The following is a 20966-nucleotide window of genomic DNA, read 5'->3' as shown; positions in this document are numbered from 1 at the left end:
ATTGAAGAAAAAAGGTTCAGAGCACTGTCTAGTGGGTCTAGATGACCCAACTCCCAATATTATAGTGCCTGGGATAGCACAAGGGTTAATGTTGGGAGTTGGGTCATCTAGACCCACTAGACCAGGGGTGGGCAATTCCAGGCCTCGAGGGCCGGTGTGTCTGCATGATTTCAAGAGCCTTTCCCTACTCATGGCTGATTACCTGGTTCAGGTGTGTCCAGCCAATTAGAACATGCCAGAGCATGGTATGCTGGAAAACATGCAGGAATGCGGCCCTCAGTGCCCACCTCTGCACTAGACAGTGCTCTGAACCGTTTTTCTTCAATGATTTGTGATCTTCACTGGTGTCCATGGATTACATGAAATCTTTCCACCTTTATCCACCTTTGTCATGGTAGGAAGAACACGTCAAAGTAGGGGTGGGGTCATCTAAGATAGCACAAGGGTTAATAAATATGAAAAATGGCATTTCAGATGCAGAGGAACGGCCGTTTGTTCCTCCAGAGCATGAGGTTTAGATCTGAGTCTGCTGTCTGCACGTGGATCCTCGTCAGGAAACACCAGTGAGAAGACCTTTGAGGCGTTTTAACCAACAACCTGCTTCCAGAGCAACAGCCAGTTTCCAGCTTTGGTGTTCTGGTTATTGTGCGGGGACACAGCCACCCTTATCCAGTCATCAAACAGAATTTATATGTTCATCTTTTATTGCATTTAAATCAATAAAATCTCAGTTCAAACTCGGAACCTTTTTTCCAGGAGGACAGCAGCAAAGATCTCCATTCAAATAAATACAAAATAGTCCTGAGTGAACAGAAGTGCCATGTTTCACACTCACGCTAGAGTGTGTGGTTTCCTTAAGGCGCTCTTGAACAAAGGCTGCAGCATCACTGACGCTTCTCTGGATCAGCAGCTGATAATCAAAGCTGCAATCAGAAAAGCTTCCACTCCTCTGCTCTGGAGGGGATTTCATGTTTACAGCTGCTGTGGCTCTAACAGACAGGGGTCAGGGGTCATTCGCGCTGGGAGTGGTTAAAAACTGCAGGTCCCTGTTCTTGATGGAACGTTTTGGTCATGTGGTTTGAACGACTAGAAATGTAACAAGTGTGGATGAATCAAACCAAAGTTCAGAGCTTCAACCTAAAAGGGTGATGGGATCCAGGTGGAGCATGGAGGCAGCCTCTCATGTGGACGAACATCAGCACGGATCGGCCTACACGGCCTGCTGTTTGTCCAGGCTCGCTTTGGGCTCCTCAGCTTCTTCTCCCTTCTCCTGGTTCCAGCCTTCGAGGCCCTTTGGCAGGCTGGTGTCCTCCTCGAAGCTCCCCGTTCCCTCCACAAACTCCTCGTACGTTGACTTCTCCTCAAACGGCCGTGGGCCAAGCAGCTCCAGCATGTCTGCCTTTACCAGCACCTCCTTCTCCAGCAACCGCTTTCCCACCTGAGGATCAGACGTGAGGCGTTACCAGGAAACCTGTTTTTTTATAAAAGCCCCCCTGCAGCTGAAGTGGCGGTCACGGCTGCAGAAACTCCTCTGGACTGCAGTCAGGAGACAGGTCAGCTTGACCTTCATCCAGGCTACAAAAACCCCTTCAGATGGTCCAGCAGATTTTAAACTAGAGTAGCACTTTTACAGGAACACATTGGGACTTCAGGATAAACAGAACTGAACCGGGCCAGAGCCTCACCATCTCCACCAGGTCCCTCTTGTGCTGGATGAGCTGCAGGGTGTGCTCGTACGCGCGGTCCACCAGCCCCCGCACCTCCTGGTCGATGAGCTCGGCTGTAGCCTCGCTGTACGGCTTCTCCAGAACCGTCTCGCCCTGCCGAGGAAGATCGAAGGACACCTGGCCCACCTTGTCACTCATCCCAAACTGCACCACCTAAGCATCAGGAAGCAAGGCGGGGTGTCACGGTAGCCCTCTTCTCAGACAGCAGTGGGACTTGCAGCACCCAAACGTACCTGAGCATAGGCAGACTGCGTGACTTTCTTCAGGTCGTCCTGCGCTCCCGTGGTGATGCGGCCAAAGAAGACCTGCTCCGCCACACGGCCCCCCAGCATCATGCACATGCGGTCGAACAGCTGCTCCTTGCTGTACAGGTACTGCTCTCGGGGCAGGTACTGAGCGTACCCCAGACCCTTACCCCGCGGGATGATGGACACCTGCTCCACAAGCAAAGCGTGATCAGTCGCTGCACCTCCCTTAGGCTCTCAGAGCTTCGAGTCAGGACTCGCTTCCTGACTGAGTAGAACTCCTGCACCCGTTTATGGACTAATGAGAACAGTGGGAGGATCGTAATCAGTTTAGGTAATAAGGGCCGGCTGGTGTGAAGGAAATTATTTTATTATCATCATTGTTTAAATGAATTTGTTTAAATGTTAACTCAGATTGACCTTTTTACATTTTCTGAAAACAGTCGTGTGTTTGTTCATCTGCTTCTCATCCCAGCTAGGAAGAGGGGATTTAACGACACACTGTCCTGAGCTGATAAAGAATACTGTTTGAAGTTAGAATCCACCAAAATGGGTCATTATACGACACCCCCTAATGAACTTTTCTCTTGAAATTGTCACCTCCTACTTGTGTTCTTAATAAAAGCAGCACTGGGAGAAGCAGATCCTTTGAGGAGAGAAGCGTGGTGGACGTCTTCTGCCACACATGCTTCTTCTCCCTTGTGCATGAGAAACTTGATTCATGTTGAGGGCTGTTATTTATAAGTGTTTTTCTTTAATGTCTAGATGCATTTATCTGACAGCTGGAAACAGTGATGCGTGATTAAAAACATGTTTGCAGGTGTGGCTGTATGCCGAGTCTCTGATCTTTATCACAAGACAACTGTTGTCCTTCAGTGCAGTCTGCTGCACATCAGCGGGAACCTTTTTCTTAGTATTTGGATCATAAATGAATCTTTTCCCTTAAGCTGGTTCACTTTCAGCTCCAGTTGCTCTCCTGACACGTTGCTTTGCTTGCATGAATTAATTCCTACTCTTGAAAATCAGCCTGAGCTTTCTAACGTTTCGTCATGAGGGATTCTGCGCCGCTGGTGTGTACCTTGAGCAGGGGGTCGGCGTGCTGAAGAAACCAGCCCGTGACGGCGTGTCCGGCCTCGTGGTACGCCACGGTCTTCTTCTCTGAGGGCTGCAGGACCTGAGTCTTCTTCTCCAGACCTGGACACCAGAGCACAGCGGTCATGGGAGCAGTCACTGTTCTGATGCTGTCAGGAGCCGGTTTGTGGCTCTGTGACTGTCAAAAACATTCAGAGGAGGACATGTTGGTGAGGAAGCAGAAGTGACCTCCGATGACCCGGTCGATGGCCTGCTCAAAGTGCTTCCCGTTGACAGATGGCTCCAGGTATCTGGAGGCGATCAGAGCCGCCTCGTTGCAGACATTGGCGATGTCAGCGCCTGATAAACACAGGAGAAATCACACCGTCAACCCAAATCTATGAGCACTGCCGGAAAAGCTCAGTCAAAGCTGGAATCCTGACTGTGATTTCTGCTGGACTTTGGGCAATGGAGCTGCTTTACATGAAAGTTTTTAGGTGCAGCTTTGGTCAGAGTCCGGCTGCAGTCAGGACTAAGCAGAAGTCCTGTTCAAAGCTCTTCAATCAATGACACGGGTACAAACCGGTGAATCCTGGAGTAGCAGCTGCCATCCTCCTGGCGAGAGCGTCTTTGTCCAGGCTGGGCTCCACTTTGATTGGCCGCAGGTGGACTTTGAAGATGGACGCTCTGCCTTTGATGTCTGGAGGTCCTGAAGGAAAGAAGACCCAAAACAAGTTTCAAGAATGCACAGGAAAGTATAAAATCTTTAAAAAGTGTAACCTGTTTACATGAACCAGATGTTTGAGGTTCATTCTTTTACAACAGTCACATTTGAAAAAAGTATTTTGGATAATCCAAAAGTTACTTTCCAAAAGAAATGAACGCATGCCGTGGAAGCCGGAACTGTCCAGCGGTTGCTTAATGCGTTCATTCTGAAAATGCACACTTCAGAGCCCATTTTCCCGCTTATACCACGGCCACCTACAAAATAAATATTCAATCGGTTTTTAGTAAATTCTGATTTTTTTGTGTTTATATAGCTTTTTCCCCCAAAAAGCGGATTATTTGTTACATGGTGCAGCGTGTTGTCATGGTAACATAAAAACGCCCTGCTTAGCCGACCTCGACTGCAGCAGTAAAGGAAAGCGATATATATATATGCTGATGATCACGATGTGTTAAATAAAGCATCAGTTCAGAGAGAAAGTTCACCTCTCACCGCTCGTTTTTGCTGAAGCTAAAGTTTCTTTAATAACGGAAGCCAGCGCAGTGATATAGAACATTTAAGCTATGTGACTGGAACTTCTTTTTTAGGTTTACATTATCACTGTTCATTATCACTTTTTAGTTCACAACCAGCAGCCAGTCAGAATCGAGTTTTCACCCAGACAATGGTATAATTAAACATAATGATAACTGATTTCTAGTCATGAAGCTCCTTTAGGAGTTGAGATAAAAAGGAAAAATAATTTTGTTTCTTCTGAGTGTCATCCTAAAGGTCACACTTGAATCTCCTTCAAAGACCTGAGGATCAGACATGGTCCAGAAGGAGCTGAGATGTTTGGCAGCAGGTCTGAAGGAGATCAAAACTTTCCATAAATCAAACTTAACTTTCCAAGACTTAAAACCACTTGTTGAGAAGATTTGGGGGAAAAGGTTGAGTGCTCTCCTGCATTTTTGACCTTGTTCTGATCTGTACAGTTGAGCAAAAAAAATATTTATTCAGCCACCATTTGTGGAAGTTCTCCCACTTGAAAAGAGGAGAGAGGTCTGTAATTTTCATCAAAGGTAAACCTGAAGTATTACAGACAAAATGAGAAAAAGAAATCCAAGAATAAAGAATGTGCTTTTAGAATTGCAGTTTTAAAGGCTGCACAGTGGCGCAGTGGTTAGCCCCATCAGAAAACCGATGGGGACCTTTCTGTGTGGTTTTCATGTTCTCCCCGTCTCTCCCATGTTCTCATGCGTGGGTTTTCTCCGGGGACTACAGCTTCCTCCCACCGACCAAAAACATGCTTCATATGATCCTTAGTGATTCTTAATTGGCTGCACATGTGAGAGTGTTTGTGCCCGGCCCCCTGTACCCCAGCTTTGCCCAACAGTAGCTGGAATGGCTCCAGCAACTCCATGACCCCAAAAGGTTCTAAAGATGGATGGATGGATTTTAAAGGTCACAGTGAACATGATAGAGAGGTTACCGATGTAAATCTGCCTGTCAAAGCGGCCTGGTCTCATCAGAGCAGGGTCCAGGATGTCGGGCCTGTTGGTTCCGGCCAGGACCACCACGTTAGTGGCTGTGTTGAAACCTGAAGATGGCAGAAAAGCATCAGTCCACACGGGAACCCCCACATTCCTGACAGGTTGGGTGTGCTGGCGTGCGGCCCACCGTCCATCTCCACCAGCAGCTGGTTCAGGGTGTTCTCCTGCTCACTCTGACCCCCAAAGTTCCCTCCACCCCTCTTCCTTCCCACAGCATCAATCTCATCGATGAAGAGGATGCAGGGGGCGTTCTTCCTCGCCAAAGCAAACATGTCCCTCACCTTCACAGGAACAAAGTTCAGTCCATCACTCAATGTTAAGCAGCGGCACCCCATTTAGGGGAGGGGTTCTTCCTTGCTCACCCGGGCTGGGCCCACGCCCACAAACATTTCCAGGAACTCTGAGCCGTTGACCGTGATGAAGGGGACGTTGGCCTCTCCGGCTGTGGCTTTGGCCAGCAGAGTCTTCCCTGTCCCGGGAGGTCCGGACAGCACCGCTCCCTGCGCGGGACACACAGCATGGAGTGAAAATCATCACCCCCCCCACACCACGGAGGCTGAAGGGGACCCTCACACCTTGGGTATCTTTGCTCCGAGGTCCAGGTACTGCTGTGGGTTCTTCAGGAAGTTAACAAACTCCATGATTTCCAGTTTGGCTTCCTCACAGCCCGCCACGTCCTTGAACTTCACGTCTATGTTGTCCTTCATCATTTTGGCTGTGGACTCGCTCATGCTGAAGGGGCTCCTTCCACCCCCAGCACCTCCGCCCATCGGCCCTCGTCTCAGCGTGAAAAGCAGGAAGCCGATGAGCAGCAGGGTGGGGATCATGCTCATCAGAAAAGAGCTGGACAGATCAGAGAAAAACATCGTAAGAGTTTTTTTTATTCAAATGACTGAGCTCTTTTCTAAAAGCTTTTTATAAAATCTGCTGTGGTGAAAACGAAGACGGCTAAGCAAACTCCTTAGAGAAGGACCACGGCTTCTGCAGTGTGAGCCTCATTGGTCCTAAAGCTTTGTAGTGAAGTGCAGGAAAAGCCCTGAAGGTAGGGAGGAAACACACCCGTCGCTCTCGGAGTTGTAGACCACAGCGGCTCTGTGGGACGGCTCCAGACCCAGCTCCACGTGTGCGGCCTCCAGGTTCCTCTCAAACGTGTCGACGCTGCCGATGTTGAACCAGACGTAACTCTGCACTTCACAGGGAACACAACAACTCACGGCACTGGACGAGGCAGTGACAGAACTTGTAAGGCGTTGTTTCTTAACGGAGCGGCAAACGGTGTTTGTCCCTGAACTGTTTCACCAACTTGTCTGTGCATCGTCCACTTAAAATGTTTCCAACGGCCAAACAAATCAGCAGAAAACCAGAACACGAGCAAAGACAGAAGCAGCTTGACATGAAGGTTTAGATCAATGTCCTGGAGCAGAACCCAAGACAGCTTCACTAACAAGCAGAGGACTTGGTTCCTGGTTCCAGTCAGGAAAACAGCCTCAGACCATCATACTACCACCACCCTGTTTGGCTGTTGGTATGATGTTCTTTTTCTGAACTATTTTCCACACAACCTCACGAAAACCTCCGGCTTTGTCTCATCGGTCCACATAGGATTGTCCTTAAAGCTGCTCTGTTGTGGTTTGGTCTTGGACTCTGCCCTGCAGAACTAGCATTTTTCTCGTGCTAAAGTTGTGAACTCCACTGCAGCTTCCATGTCGCTCTGTTGACTTCAAAGGTGCTTTTTGTTTTCATTTGTCTTACTTATATCTAATATTTAAATTCTTTTGATCATCTGAACCATTTTAGAGATAATCTCGGAAACAAATAAGTTAGGATTGAGACAAACTCTTTCACATGACTGCATGTGGAGAAGAGGAAGCGGTTTGACTTCAGGATTTTCCTCACCGCTTCAGCTTCAGCTCCCGGCACCAGGATGACCCGCACAAACTGCTTGTTGACCACCTCCAGCCGATCCACCTGGAAGACAGAAACAGCTGATTTCCAAGCACACAGCAGCTAGCTCCCTTTAACAGAGATCCGTGTAAAGGTTTGGCGGCGGTGACCAGCGTCTCACCGTGCCTCTGCCCAGGTAGCGGTGGACAAAGTCCTTCCAGGTAATCTCCTGGCCGCCGTCTCTGAAGTAGAAATAGAGCAAGGCTGAGCCGACACCGGCTGCAGTGACCATCAGGTACCGGAAATCCTTTTCATCCCAGGGAAAGTCTCCCTGAAGACCAACAGGGATGCAGAAGCATTAAAACAAAGGTGGTGTCAGCCACTCCACCCATGGTCCTGCTCAGCTTCAGCAGGAGCAGCGTCACCTTGAATCAGCCTCTTCAAGCAGGTGCTGTCAAGCATGAAGCAGCTTCCCTGTCGGGACTGAGACCATGTCAGTGTGAGCGGGAAGAATGAAAGACGCCGAGAGACTCCAAACTCGCTGCAGCTGCTGCCTTTTCCCAGAGGAAGTCTCTCTTTCTCTAAAACCTCATGAGGGTGACTGTGCATCAGTGGGTTCAGCAGCCATCTGCCAATCAGTTGGTCAGGGGTTCAAATCCCAGGTGTCTGTGCATGTCTAAGTTCTACTGTAACCCAGAGTTTGGATTTCTGAATTGTTTTGCTGGATGTGTTTAGGAACAAGAACCTTCTGTATCCGACTCCACCAGTCTTTTTCTCCTCCTCTCTTCCCTCCACCCGGTCTTCCTCCTCCTGCCGGTCCTCCTTTTCCATCTGCAGATCAGATGATCACATGTATATTACGGCTTTTGATCTGAAACAACACTCATCCATCTGTACCCTGTTCCAGAAAGCAGAATATGTGAACTACCTCGATAAGTTTGAGGGCAAGGAAGTGGATAACCGCAGCTCTCTGTTCCAAAAACGGAGGTATGTTTTTGGAAGGGTTTGTCCTCCCCCTCTTCTATAATCACCCTCCTGCCCCCCCTCTCTAACATCCCTCTCTCTTCATCCCTCCTTTTCTTTTCCGTCCGGTCCAACCAAAAAATGTTACAAATATGATTAAGATGAATAAAGTTTAGCCTAAATTACAAAAGGGGTTTATTCAGACAGACCTCTGCTGTGTCAGAAGATTCATAACCCCTGCTGTAACAGTAAAATATGTCCGACACCAGAAGCCTTCAGCTCTCATCTGTTTGCTCAGCTGTTGCACGGGACAAGTTTAAAAATAAAAATAAAATAAAGATAAAATAAAAAAACTTCTGACTCAGTCTCACTGAAGTATAGCGCTCTCGTTTTTTCTCCACGTGTTTCCACGGTGACTCCGGAAATCGGCGATCCATTGAAAATTCCTCTTGGTAACCCAGGGTTACCAAGAGGAGGTTAATCATCCAAACTCATAACCGCTGTTTTGGAACCGACATACCCAGAGTATGCTTTATATTGTCATGTGCTTTTATTAATTTTTGTTTTGTTCAGCACTTTGGTGAACCTTGTTCTGTTTAAAGTGCTTTATAAATAAAGTTGAGTTGAGTTGAGAGTAAGCAAGTTTAGGATGACTTAAGCGAGAGTTCAGGGTTAAAGTCAGGGTAGTTTAACCTTACTTTCTGGGAAGAAAAACCCCGTTGTTGGAGACTTTTGTCGGTATCTTGGAGAGCTCAACTCAGTTAAACTCTTCTGTCTGATCAAAGACTTTGCCACTGATCCACAGCCGCTGAGCCGGCATCATGAGTTCTTTGGAGTCTGACTTCCATGGGAGTTGAATTAATGTTTTCGGCCTCTGTTTTCTTCTTTGTCTGAAATGAAACCCTGGGCCACTGCTGAGAGGACGTCCGGAGAGGGGGTAAACAAGAGCCAGGAGCTAAACCCCCCCAGTCGCATACAGCAGACGGACGCCCTGACTCAGTCTTCCTCCGCTAAGGGATTCTTCCTGACCCTCTGTTTAAATGGATTTTTCTTCTCCTTTGTTGCCTTTTGCTCGCTCTGGATGAGGATTACACGGAATCATCAGAGGCTCTCATTTAGGCCATTATTGTCCAGTTAAGACAGTCTGGCCTTAGTGGAAGGACCTGGACTTACCTGGATTTTGTTTTTATGACTAGTGACCTGACTTGAATTTAATTTTTACTGTTGAAGTCTGCAGCAGTTGAGGATCCTTCAGGTGAGCACATGATCATTTGAAGACATGAGAAGATCTGGAGGTTCTCACCTTTGGGTTCGCTGGAGAAAAGTCTCCGCTGACCGGACCGCAGTCTGAAGCAGGACAGGACGTCTGTCGGCCCCTGACCAAACAGTCCGCGTTTCTGGAAAAGACAACAAAGATGCTTACCGTACTCAAGCTGAACTGATGGCAGTCTAAAATCTAGAAAGCAACTTTTCTTTAAATTCACTTTGTAAATCTATCTTTCTGTCCCACATTTGTCACTTTGAATTTACAGAGATATTTAGGAATTTAACGCCGGCTTCACAAAACCACTTCCCTCTGGTGAGGCTCAGTTAGACTCCAGCAGTTCACCAGCCATTCATCTTTTTCATTGATTTCTTTCACAAAAACGACCTACACGAAAGAAGGAAATGCTTCTATAAAAAGGGCAAAATCTCTGCAATTGTTGGCTTCATAGAGAATAAAATGTACCGTATTGAGTATGGTAGGACATTATGGAAGACTGAAAAGACTTTCCTGTCTTTTTATTCCTATTGTTATCTTTAAATATGCTGGAATTAGTAAAAGCACACAAATAAAGACAAAAATGTCAAATGTTTTGTAATTCAGACATTTCATTTCCCCAAATTTCGTGCTAGGCCTAACTTTTGACATCATTGAGGGGTCATTAAAACATGAAATTACAGAAGTTACAGAATTATAGATGGAGCGGAGAAAAGTTTGTGAAACCAACAGAATTGGTTGTAAAGGCCACTGGTGCCACTGTTTTAAATAACCAGCACAAACATAAGAAATGCTAGAATATTAATTAGACAATAACTCTTTCTTGGTAAGTGACGTGCAGTCAGGGGAGGCAAGTTTAGCTCAAAAAATACAGAAATAAATAACGTGAATATACCTTTTTTTATTACAAATCTGATTACTTTTTTTCTGTGAGGGTTTTTCAATGTTTCTTTGGGTAAAGAAAAAAAAGAAAAAAAAGTATTGAAATTTACAAATTTCCTGTTTAAATACTTGAGAAGGCGGCAGGAGAGGCAGCGGCAGCCTGTGCCTCTCCTGCACCCAGACTGTGCCGCCCGCACACACACACACCAATTGAGCTGCAGCTTTTGTTTAAATTACAACTTCATAATTATTACACTACATAATTACACCCAGAACCGTAATAATAATTACATAATTACACCCAGAACAGAAAGAAATAAAGATTTTTTAAAAATCCAATTTTAAAATAAGTCAACACAAAAATAAGATGAACAGTTAAAAACAATCCCACACAAATCAAATACAAATGATACAAGATGAAACAACACTAGCGGTTTTCATATAACTCCTTATTTTATTGTTTTGTATCTGTAAGGCGACCTTGGGTGTCTAGAAAGGCGCCATACAAATAAAATTTATTATCATTATCTTCAATGAAAGCGGACAGTATTCTTGCATTTTAGATTCTTATAACAAACGGAAGAAAATTGTTGAAATGACATTTTAAACAACACACTTCTTCAACTGCTGCCAATCAAATGGTGAAGAAGCTGCTCTGTGGGGTTCATTTATGTAAATCTGACTGATGACGTCAGTACCTCACCAGCAGCGAACGTCACCTCTAAATCTGAGGAGCACATAATATCACATAATCCATGGTAGAAAACCCTGTTTCACTGTATTCCTTTCTGATTTAGGTCAATATATCAACAGTATTCGAAATTCAGAGAAGCAAAAAGCAGTCAGAACATTGTCTGTATGTGATAGATTCAGTATCTTTTCATAGAGTTTAACCCCCTGGCTTATTTCTATTTCTATTCTTGTTCCTCTGTATATTACAGATGTGTATTTGATATATGCTGTTGTGTTTTTTTTTTTATTGCATACCTAAAAGTACTTTCTTGTAAAATGGCATAATGTGCAATAAAGTTATTAAAAAAAATATCACATAATCCACTGTAAATCCACGTAAACGAGTTTTGTTGAAAAATAAAGATGACCCGCGCTGCTGTGTGTGTTCTGTTGTCTGACGTGTTTCACTGTGGTGATAACAGCGTTTGCCTCTGGAACCAAACCTGATCATAAGAATCAATGACCCGACGAGGCTTTCACTTTTTCCACCGCCACTCTAAGAACCGAACGAAAATACATCTTCTTTTTGAATTCTTGCTCTAAAGTGAATCAAAGAAAGTTTGTTTGATTAAGTAAAACTGACCCGCCTGTTTATTTATTGTCCAGGGAAGCTTTTAAATAAACGGTCGTTGGAGCTTCGGCTGGTTACGCTCGGCTGAGTGTCGAGTGAATTTACAATTGACTGGAGTTTTCAAACTGCTCTTTTAATTTTCTCAACCACGGACGGCTCGGCTCTCTTACCGGGCCAGTGGAGCTTTTGCTGCCGACTGTGAGCAACTGTCCTGCCCTCCTGGCAGTGGCTGTGAGGATAGTTCGGGCTCCTCTGGGCAAGCAGGCCGAAGAGAGAAGCCTCATCAGCTGAGACATCCTCCCGGCGCCCCCCTCTCGGTCCCACAACAGATGTCTGTTACCAGTTTGGAACCCGCAAAGGCTGGGTCAGAACAGAACCAGCTCCGTCCTGTATGTTGGATAACCAACTAAAATGTCAACACGAGGATGATGTAAAGACCCAAATAAGTTTTCTTTAAACGCCTGTTGAGAAATGATTTCGAGTTTTCCATCAGTTGTATTATAAAACAGTTTTATGATGATTTTATTTATTATAAACAAGTTGGGAGTATAGTCTTGCTTTGGTCCCATTTAAAACCACCAAATCTGGTTAAAATATTTTGAATTTGTTCAGGCATCATAAAGACCAGCAAATAGGGCTTCACAGTCAACCTTCGTTCTGATTGGCTGACAAAGCTGTACTTGGAACGTGACGGTTTTCGATGTGACTCGGCATCTTTACTTCTTTACAACTTTTAGGAAGATGCTCATTAAATTTCACTCCCCTCATTGATAAAGCCAAGAAACGTTTTAACCAATGGCTTCAGAGAGACCTGAGTCTGAGAGGAAGGATTTTACTCTCCAAAGCAGAGGGGATTTCTAGACTAATTTATTCCGCTCTGTCTCTGCACCTGGAGAACCAGACTCTTAAATCCATTGATCAAATGCTGCTAAACTTCATCTGGAAAAACCGTATTCATTATTTAAAAAAAATCTGCATTAATGAACTCCTATGAAATTTTCTTGATTTTACTACTTTAAATAATACTTTTAAAATAAACTGGATTGAGTCATATTTAAAAAAATCCACTCTCCATTTGGAATATTTTCCCTCATCACATCTTTGCTAAAGTAGGTGGTCTCCATTTTCTTCTGCTTTGTCATTATAATATCGACAAAATCCCAGTGAAACTTTCTGCTTTTCACAGACAAACTCTTCTTTCATGGGCACTTATCTATAAACACAATTTTTCCCCTCATAAGTTTTTTATTTGGAATAACAGATATATCCTTTACAAGAACAAATCTTTATTATACAATAATTGGTTTGACAATAATACCCTACTGGTGGGTCAGCTCTTTAACCACAATGGTCAATTACTTAGATATGAAGAATTTAACCTTAAATACAACCTTGCTGTTCCTCCTAAAGAGTATGCCATTGTCTTTGATGCTGTCACTAATGAAATCTGTGAACTCTTTAAAAATACTGTACTTGATGCAAATATTCCCTTCATATCTCTAAGTGACACCACTATTGGAAAATCTTGTTTCAACTGTGCTCGAAAACATAACAAGATCATACGTGCCCTGTTTCAGCAAAATGTTATCTCTGTTCCTTCTGCTGTTTTTATTGGAGAAAATTTATTCCTGACTTGCCCTGGAAAAATGTTTGGACCCTGCATCAGAAATTATTAATTAATAACAAGATGAGAGACGTCTCCTACATAGAATCTATCCCACTAATCAATACATGGTCAGATATAAGAAGACTATTGACCCCAACTGTGCCTTTTGTAAAGAACACCCAGAAACAATCAGTCACCTATTTTGGAACTGTAATACTACTAAAAAACTTTGGAAAGATTGTGCACGTTTTATAAATTATAAATTAGATTCACAATATCAGATGAAATTTGAACATATCATATTTGGCCTACAGGAAAAAAATATAAGATCAAACGTAAAATTGGCAATTGATCTAATTATAATATTTGGTAAATTTCATATTCACAAATCAGTGAGTTTTCTTCATCACAACTTTTTTCCCTTTAATAATTAAAGAATTAGAATCTTATTTACATACTATTTCTAATAGTTTAAACAAAAAGGCCATACATATTTATGAAAACTGTCTGTCTCTGAATATTTTCAATGCACAGCATCTGTAATCTTTTTGTAATACATGTACCATCCCCTGACAATGAGGTTTTTATGACTACTGTTCATGTCATACATATTTTTTCTATTTGTGTTGAATGATAAAGTAAAAAAAAAAAAAACTTCTTTATAACTTACACAATTGTTTTTATTATTGGCAAAATTTCATATCCATAAAGCCAAATGGTCAACCTCCAAACCTAAATTCCAGCAGTTTTTGAGTGAAATCAATCAATACTGTACTATTGTCAAACATCTGCAAAACCAAAAAGCAATTCTAACTAATTTAATTTTTGATAAATTTAAAATTTATTAAGCCCCAAAGATTTTTGAAGTAATGATTCTTTTTGTCTTATGTTGTATATGTATGTATATATACTTATATACTTTTTGTTTTATTTCTTGTATTTTCTGTAATATGTACACATTGCAATTTCGCCTGAGACATTCACATTGTTATTTTATTGTGTTGTTTGTCAATAAAGTATGAAAAAAGAAAAACTTCTTTACAACTTAAAAAAACAACAACTTCTTGACAACTTTTTTGGTTGATAGGTAATCCTCTCCTCTAAGAAAACTTTGATTGTAAACATTTTTTTTTAACATATTTTAAGATACTTTATTTTCTTATCAGCAAGTTCTATTTTTGATATATTTCCGATACGATTATTCCTGGTGATTTGATAGGTTTGGAATGATGGGATTGACTGCTGCTGCTGATTGTTACTGTCTGATTCCCTGATGTTGGATTTTGTTTATTAACGCTATGTTCAATAAAGCTTAAATAAAAAAAAACTTCTTTCCAACACAAGTCCTGTTTGACGCCACCCAGCCAAATCCTCTCAACACAAAGTAATGATAGAAACGGCTCCTTTTGTAAATTAGACACTGAAACAATTATACTTCTGTTCTGGAAATGCCCCCAAACAGCAGCTTTTTGGAAAGACTTCAACTCCTTTGTACAATGTAAAATCGAAAAAAAAAATTGATCTGGTATACAAATATATATTATTTGGTTTTTATAATGTTAAAAATTCACTAATAAGGGAATACTACTGAATTAATCTTTTAATAATACTAGCCAAATTTCATATTCATAAGTGCACATTTTTCATCATCACATTATTCAAACTTTTTATGATTGAGTTAAACCAATATACCAACACAATAAAATTTTCTTCTAACCCCAAAGATATAAGAACTTTTGAAACCTTGGAATTTTTTTTAAATGTACAGAATAGCAACTTAATGCTTTTAATGCTCTTGTTTATACAAAAAATGTTTTGTTTTTTTCTTTTGTTCTTTATGTTCCTCTGGCACATTTTGTTACTCATTTTTCTATCGGTGTATTTTAAAGTTGACTTATTTTTGTATTATGATTCTGTATATTTTCAACAAAGATTTTTTGGTAAAAAAAACACAAGTCCTGTTTTGAGAACAGGGATTCACATTATGGTCTTGAGAGTAAAGGAAGCACTGCTGTGCGAATAACGTCTATTTTAGGAAAACAATCAAATTCATTGACTAAATATGAGCAGAAAACATCAATATAGACTAATAATCTGATCTTTGCCAAGTGTGAAGTTTAAAAAGAAATTGTATTTTGGAAAAATAAAACTAGAATGATTATATATTCTAAGTTTTTGACCCATTATCCACAGAGATCAGGTTTATTTATTTTAAATGGTTCTAATCATGTCTCCATGTTTGAGTTCATGAGATTATTCAGAGATTCTGAGTTTGAACTAATATTTTATTTTTGAAAAATGAACAGACCTGGGTGTATAATTCGTCCAGTAGAGGAAAAAAACAGTTGTGTATTTTTGATTCTCTTGTTCCCGTTATTTTATATATACCGTATTTTCACGACCATAAGGCGCACGGAAAAGTCTTACATTTTCTCCAAAATCATATATGTTGAATGACTTCTGTAAAGAGGACATAAGAGAGGACAGCATTAGAATGGTAAGGAGGGAAGTGAGGATGTGAAAGAAGACACCCCCCTCCCCCGAATACTACAAATGTCCAGGTAAGTGAATTTTGCAGAACAACATCATTTTGGCAACCCTGAAAATGCTGCAAAAAGACACGATTATGAAGAACAGTTAAACTGAAAGCAGAGGAAGCTGGAAAACGAACTCAGACAAGTCAAGAAGACACAGCTGAGTTTCCGTGGAAACAAGGCGAGGTGGCCCGAGACCGACTGGAGCGATGGATTCACGATGGGAGAACAGCTGGGAAAAGTGTCTCTACAGTCACCTTTCCACTGAAGGCAGGAAGGCTTGCAGGGGAAATGAAAATGGAACATTTTCAAGGAGGTCCGTCTTGGTGCTTTGGTTTAATGAAACGCCGTCCTTTTTCATCCAGGGAATGACTACGGGGACGCAGTGACTTCCAGCTGATTACAATGAAAAGCTGTTCCTACTGCAGTGAAAAGATTGTGAACAGGGCAACCAAAGTAAGATTGCGAACGGCATCATTCATGAGGAGCCGCACAAAAACGAGTCGGACTCTGACGATGATGAAAGAGAACATGGCGTGTTTGATAGAAATTTAGCCCAGCTGTTGATTTCAGATACAGAAGATGAGGACTTTGATGGATTTTTGGATGCTGATTGATGACTGAAAAAATAAAAAATAAATCACTACCAACTCAGTTTTGCTCCTGCTGCCCTTTTAAAACTCACTAGCGTGTTTGTTTTACCGGTATGCTTAAACGCGCCAGCGCCTTAAAACCTGGTGCGACTCGATTTCTAAGGATCAGCCAATGTACTGATTGACAGACAGACTCATTCTGCTGGAAAAGCTCATCATGGAATAAATAAGTCATTCTGAAAAACAGCAATGTGAAATAAAAACAAAGCTACTTTGGAAAATATTGATTTTGAAATCCAAGTTCCTGAAAGAAGCCATAGAATTATAATAAAATTCAACATGATTAAAAGGAATATTTTAAAATCCTGTTTTAAAACAATGAACAGGTTTTTAAAGCAAAATGAAACATATTTAATAATATAATGGCTCATTTATAATCTGTGTCCAGGTTTTTCACAATTTTATGATCTAGTTATATATTGACGAGAGATTTATTGGTTTATTGTGTGATTGCACAAGGTCATATTTATTTTTTTAATTATGAACAATTTGAGGCTCCATATAGTTCCAGGTGTTTCCATAAAAGAAAAAGAAACTACGGCTCTTTTCGACAGAAACACAAGAAATTGCAAATAAAGTACAATATAGTTTTAAAAAAATGAAGTAAATAGGCAAGTTCTAAAAACAAACATTACACTTTCTGGGAGACGTTCTTTCATTCATGTCAGAAAAGTTTTCTAAAATTTTATATAGGAATGTAAAGGCTACATATACATGTAATAATGTATAAATGTGTTTGACTAAGACATTTTAACTAATAAAAATGAAGAAATGAAACAAATAGTTGTTTCAAGCTTTCAAAACCAGAAAAGAGCAGAGGCGCAAAAAGACTGAGAGTCAGCAAAGGGATGGATCATATTGTTAGGCTTCTGTGATTTTCTCAGATGTGCATTGACCATTAACTTTGGGGAATACAAATAAAAATACAGCAGAAGAAAAAGCAATTGTGTCAACACAACTAACATAATAATACTGTTGACATCAATAATCATCAACAGAAACCTTGTGTTCAGTCATGTGGGCAAGCAGCCTCAGGACATCAGCTCAGAAAGATGACATGCGGTTTGAAATGCTTCCTTCTTTAATAAAAATGAGACCCGCTGATGCATTTCGGCTTCAGCTCGCAGGTTGGTAGTCCTGTTAGAAGAAGCTCAGAGCTGACTGCATCAGGGTTGCATAAACCTAAAAATAGGATCTAATGTTTCATGCAGAAATCAAGGAGAAAAGTCAAAGATCCCAGAACAAGTATGAAGCTATGCTGCCAGGAAAGACCAGGACTATGAGATGTTCCCGCGCCCAAGCAGGAGTGTGAGTAAAGCAGGCCCACATGCATGATGGAAATGCAGATGGACTGTGACTCCTTTCTCCAAGCCAACAAGGGCAGCAGGAGGTGCTGGATGAGGTGAGGCACAGCAGGTGGTGTCAGAGCGCTTAGTTGCTCCTGTGGGTGCTGTAGGAAAAGGGAGTGACCAGCAGGGCCAGGTGCCAGCTCTGCTCCGGCTCGCTGATGCTGAACACTACCTGCAAACAGGAGCATGCATGATTATTCATCAGTCAGTCCATCACTGAGCCTGTTTGCTTTTTTCAAGGTTATCAGATCCGTGTGAAAACATTTTCTGAAGGGAAAAATTCACAGAAAAGTCTTTCAAACTACCCGCAAAAAACAATGTTGATGGGTGTAGTGTAATTTTTATATGAACTGTCAGTTGAATGCCAGAAGCATTCAATATTGTATATAGCATTGAACGCTGTAGAGCCTTCAATCCAATGTTTTCCTGTTTCTCTTTCGTTATTATGGTATTTTCAGTCATTTCTTTGCTGCTTAACTCCTCCTACATTTTCAGCTATTTTAACCATTCAACTATTCAAATGTTCAGCTCTTTCAGCTTATTCCAGCTTTGACATTTGGTCCTTCAAATCCTTGAACTTTTCAAGACGTTCCAGGATTTTTGCCTCCATTGAAACACATGGGGAATCCTTGGTGCAGAAGCTTGCTGGTTCGATACCCGGTGCTGGCATTTTTCAACAAACATATCTTTTTTGTTATTGTGCTGTTTTAAATTCATTTTACTTTGTCCTTTTTTTGCTTTATTTTTTTTTTTTTGGCCAATTATTACCCTTTAAGTTTCATTCAGCAATATAACATTCCACCCTGTATTTTCTTCTGGAAACGCAGCTCCTTTTTAAAAGCACATTATTTTCTTGATAGGGGGCAGGTTTCCTCTCATTTTACTTCAAGCAGCTGGACTTTCCTGTAATCTGTATTTGATGCAGATGTTCCTCTCCTTCCTGAGTTACTTTAAAATATTTCACCTTCAATCTTTAGTCTGAACACGCATCTGTTAATGAAGGAAACTGTCAAAAATGCCAAAACATGATTAGGGAATGTTGCAGCAGAACAAAAATCTTTCAAGACATTTTGGGATTATGCAGAAGAAAAAAGACGATGACTGCGCCACCTCCACATAGGGGTAGAAGGATGTCTGAGTGCGGCTCTCCCAGTAGGAAGCTGTCTCAAAGCGCAGCTTGTACATGCCGGGGGTGAAAGCTTCTCGTCTGATCAGTCCAGGGCAGCGGCCAGCTTCATCTGTGGTTCTGAGCAAGAGATTGCATTACAACTATAGCATGTAGTTCCCTTTGTTTTAGTTCAATAATCCATTACAAATGGAATGAGACAGACAGGAAACTCTACCCGACACTCAGCATGGTCCAGATCACCAGCTCAGAGTCTAGGCGGTGCAGGCTCAGGGCCATCCTGGCCCCTGGGACCCCATCACTGGAATTCAGAACTTGTGTGGTGAGAGGGCTGACCTCCGCAGTGGACATGACCGACAAACCTGTGCACACCTGGACTACAGCCAAACTCCAAAATCCACCCCTGAAATATACAAAGATGTGTTCAAGGTTTGTGCTGCATGCTTGACAAAAGCTCCGATGATAAACATGCTACACACGTGTTTGAGCTGGTTGCTCTATGGATGTGAATATATGTGTTATCTGACTGATTTACTCTGTTTCCATCAGCAGTCTCTCATCACACATTTTGTGCACACGTGTTTTCCTCTTCTTTTGAGGTGTCTTAACACGCTGAGGCTGAATTCATCTTACTCACGTCGCTTTTCTGCAGCTCTGCTCTGTGTCTTTAACATGAAATCCAAACTGTTTTCTCTTATAAGAAATGAGTTTAATCCCAAACACTTGGTTTATTATTCATTCAAAGCTTTTCTTTTGGTTGTGTTGTGGGTCTGAAGGAAGGCTTACCTGTAGGTCACCCTGCTCCTCCACTGTGGGGATGCTTAACAGCTCAGGTCTGTTCCTCTGTAAGCGTCAAAGCTCAGTCCGGTGAATGATTTCAGCAGCCAGAAGCTGCAGCTCTCCATGCAGCCTTTAAGCAAACATCCTGCATCAAATATTGCCATCTGCTGCTTTTATTTCTTTTCTATAATTGTCTTCATTCGTTCTGTTTGCTTATCATAAACATGAATCATAGAGATTAGGACTTCTGAAGGTATCAGTGTGAATTTTTGGGGGTACTGCCTGATTTAGCAGACTGACTGCTTCACAGTACCATATGTATGAGTTACAATGTCTGTAACCCTTGTGCTATCTTAGGCACTTTTACATTGGGAGTTGGGTCATCTAGACCAGATTTTTTTTCAACCAGTGTGCCGCGGCACACTAGTGTGCCGTGGGAGATGGTCAAGTGTGCCGTGGAAAATTGCCCTCATTCACTGATGTAAAAACATGTACCATCTCCAGGAAATCAGCTCTTTGTTCATCCAAACAGGTCCTGATAAAACACTGAGTAGTTAGGAATATGAAAGATCATAAAATACTTTTTTCTTTGTGTTTATTTGATTCTATTAAAGACATTTTTATAGGAATGACGGTAACGCGATTTAGCTGCAGCTATAACTGTTTTCTGAAAACATACATCTCCCATGATGCATTGGCTTAAAGGGACAGCGCCTCAGCGTACAATAAGTCGTCCTTACACGTCTTGAAACCACAACGAACATACAGTTTGTATGTAACTTAACTTTTATTGCAACTTCCTGCTTTTTCTGCCACAATTATCACAAAAATGCACGTCAGATTGCCGGGGGGGGGGGGGGGGGGGGGGCTGTAGTTCAAAACAGACTATGAGTTTCTGCTTTTTTTTTTTTTTTTTTTTTTTTGGGGATGCTGGTGTGCCGCGGGATTTTTGTCAAGGTTAAAGTGTGCCGTGGCTTAAAAAAGGTTGCAAAACACTGATGTAGACCCACTAGACAGTGCTCTGAACCTTTTTTCTTCAATGATTTGTGATATTCACTGGTGTCCATTGATTACATGAAATCTTTCCACCTTTATCCACCTTTGTCATGGTAGGGAGAACACGTCAATGTAAGGGTGGGGTCATCTAGAATAGCACAAGGGTTAAACTATGCTCCAAAGCAGTTCAGCTGAAATGTGGCTCCTTGTTTCCTTTTAGGATGAGGCTGCAGGCAGACAATGAGGTGGGTGCTGGAGTCTGAGCTCCTGCAGGGGCTGCTCCTCTGGGGCATCAGCTGACAGAGCAGCTGGTTCATCTGACTCCAC

At 42.0% G+C, this 20966-nt stretch overlaps 2 protein-coding genes across 3 annotated transcripts; both read right to left on the bottom strand.

Moving 5' to 3' along the window:
* Nucleotides 1-686: 686 nt before the first annotated feature.
* On the bottom strand, nucleotides 687-12024 carry afg3l1 (AFG3-like AAA ATPase 1). Its single transcript, XM_004069377.5, has 16 exons — nucleotides 11766-12024; nucleotides 9453-9546; nucleotides 7932-8017; nucleotides 7368-7517; nucleotides 7199-7270; nucleotides 6362-6486; nucleotides 5878-6145; nucleotides 5665-5802; nucleotides 5430-5583; nucleotides 5242-5349; nucleotides 3627-3752; nucleotides 3293-3403; nucleotides 3051-3166; nucleotides 1961-2161; nucleotides 1686-1880; nucleotides 687-1438 (listed from the first exon to the last, which is right to left on the bottom strand). Exons 1-16 carry the CDS (start codon nucleotides 11889-11891, stop codon nucleotides 1211-1213), a joined length of 2298 nt encoding a protein of 765 aa, XP_004069425.1. The 5' UTR covers nucleotides 11892-12024; the 3' UTR covers nucleotides 687-1210.
* A 4786-nt stretch (nucleotides 12025-16810) lies between these two features.
* urahb (urate (5-hydroxyiso-) hydrolase b) lies at nucleotides 16811-19767 on the bottom strand. 2 transcript variants are annotated; one of them, XM_004069436.5, is made up of 4 exons: nucleotides 19650-19767; nucleotides 19081-19266; nucleotides 18848-18983; nucleotides 16811-17909 (listed from the first exon to the last, which is right to left on the bottom strand). In XM_004069436.5, exons 2-4 carry the CDS (start codon nucleotides 19212-19214, stop codon nucleotides 17820-17822), a joined length of 360 nt encoding a protein of 119 aa, XP_004069484.1. In that variant the 5' UTR covers nucleotides 19215-19266; nucleotides 19650-19767; the 3' UTR covers nucleotides 16811-17819. The 2 variants fall into 2 exon arrangements, with proteins under 2 accessions (XP_004069484.1, XP_020559436.1); XM_020703777.2 differs by lacking the exon at nucleotides 19650-19767 and having other exon boundaries at nucleotides 19081-19340.
* Nucleotides 19768-20966: the final 1199 nt, after the last annotated feature.

The sequence above is a fragment of the Oryzias latipes genome, chromosome 6 (assembly GCF_053564925.1).
Source record: "Oryzias latipes strain Hd-rR chromosome 6, Olatipes_Hd-rR_3.1".
Classification (NCBI taxonomy): Eukaryota; Metazoa; Chordata; class Actinopteri; order Beloniformes; family Adrianichthyidae; genus Oryzias; species Oryzias latipes.
Note: the sequence above shows the minus strand (reverse complement) of the source record. Positions and strands in the feature narration are given on the sequence as shown.

Coding starts and splice junctions, on each gene's coding strand:
- urahb (XM_004069436.5), bottom strand. CDS start 19,214: ATGTCCACTGCGGAGGTCAGCCCTCTCACCACACAAGTTCTGAATTCC. Junction 18,984..19,080: donor TGGACCATGCTGAGTGTCGG/GTAGAGTTTCCT, acceptor TCTCTTGCTCAG/AACCACAGATGAAGCTGGCC. Junction 17,910..18,847: donor CCTTCTACCCCTATGTGGAG/GTGGCGCAGTCA, acceptor TCCTGTTTGCAG/GTAGTGTTCAGCATCAGCGA.
- afg3l1 (XM_004069377.5), bottom strand. CDS start 11,891: ATGTCTCAGCTGATGAGGCTTCTCTCTTCGGCCTGCTTGCCCAGAGGA. Junction 5,803..5,877: donor TCGGAGCAAAGATACCCAAG/GTGTGAGGGTCC, acceptor TGTCCCGCGCAG/GGAGCGGTGCTGTCCGGACC. Junction 3,167..3,292: donor CATCGACCGGGTCATCGGAG/GTCACTTCTGCT, acceptor TCTGGTGTCCAG/GTCTGGAGAAGAAGACTCAG.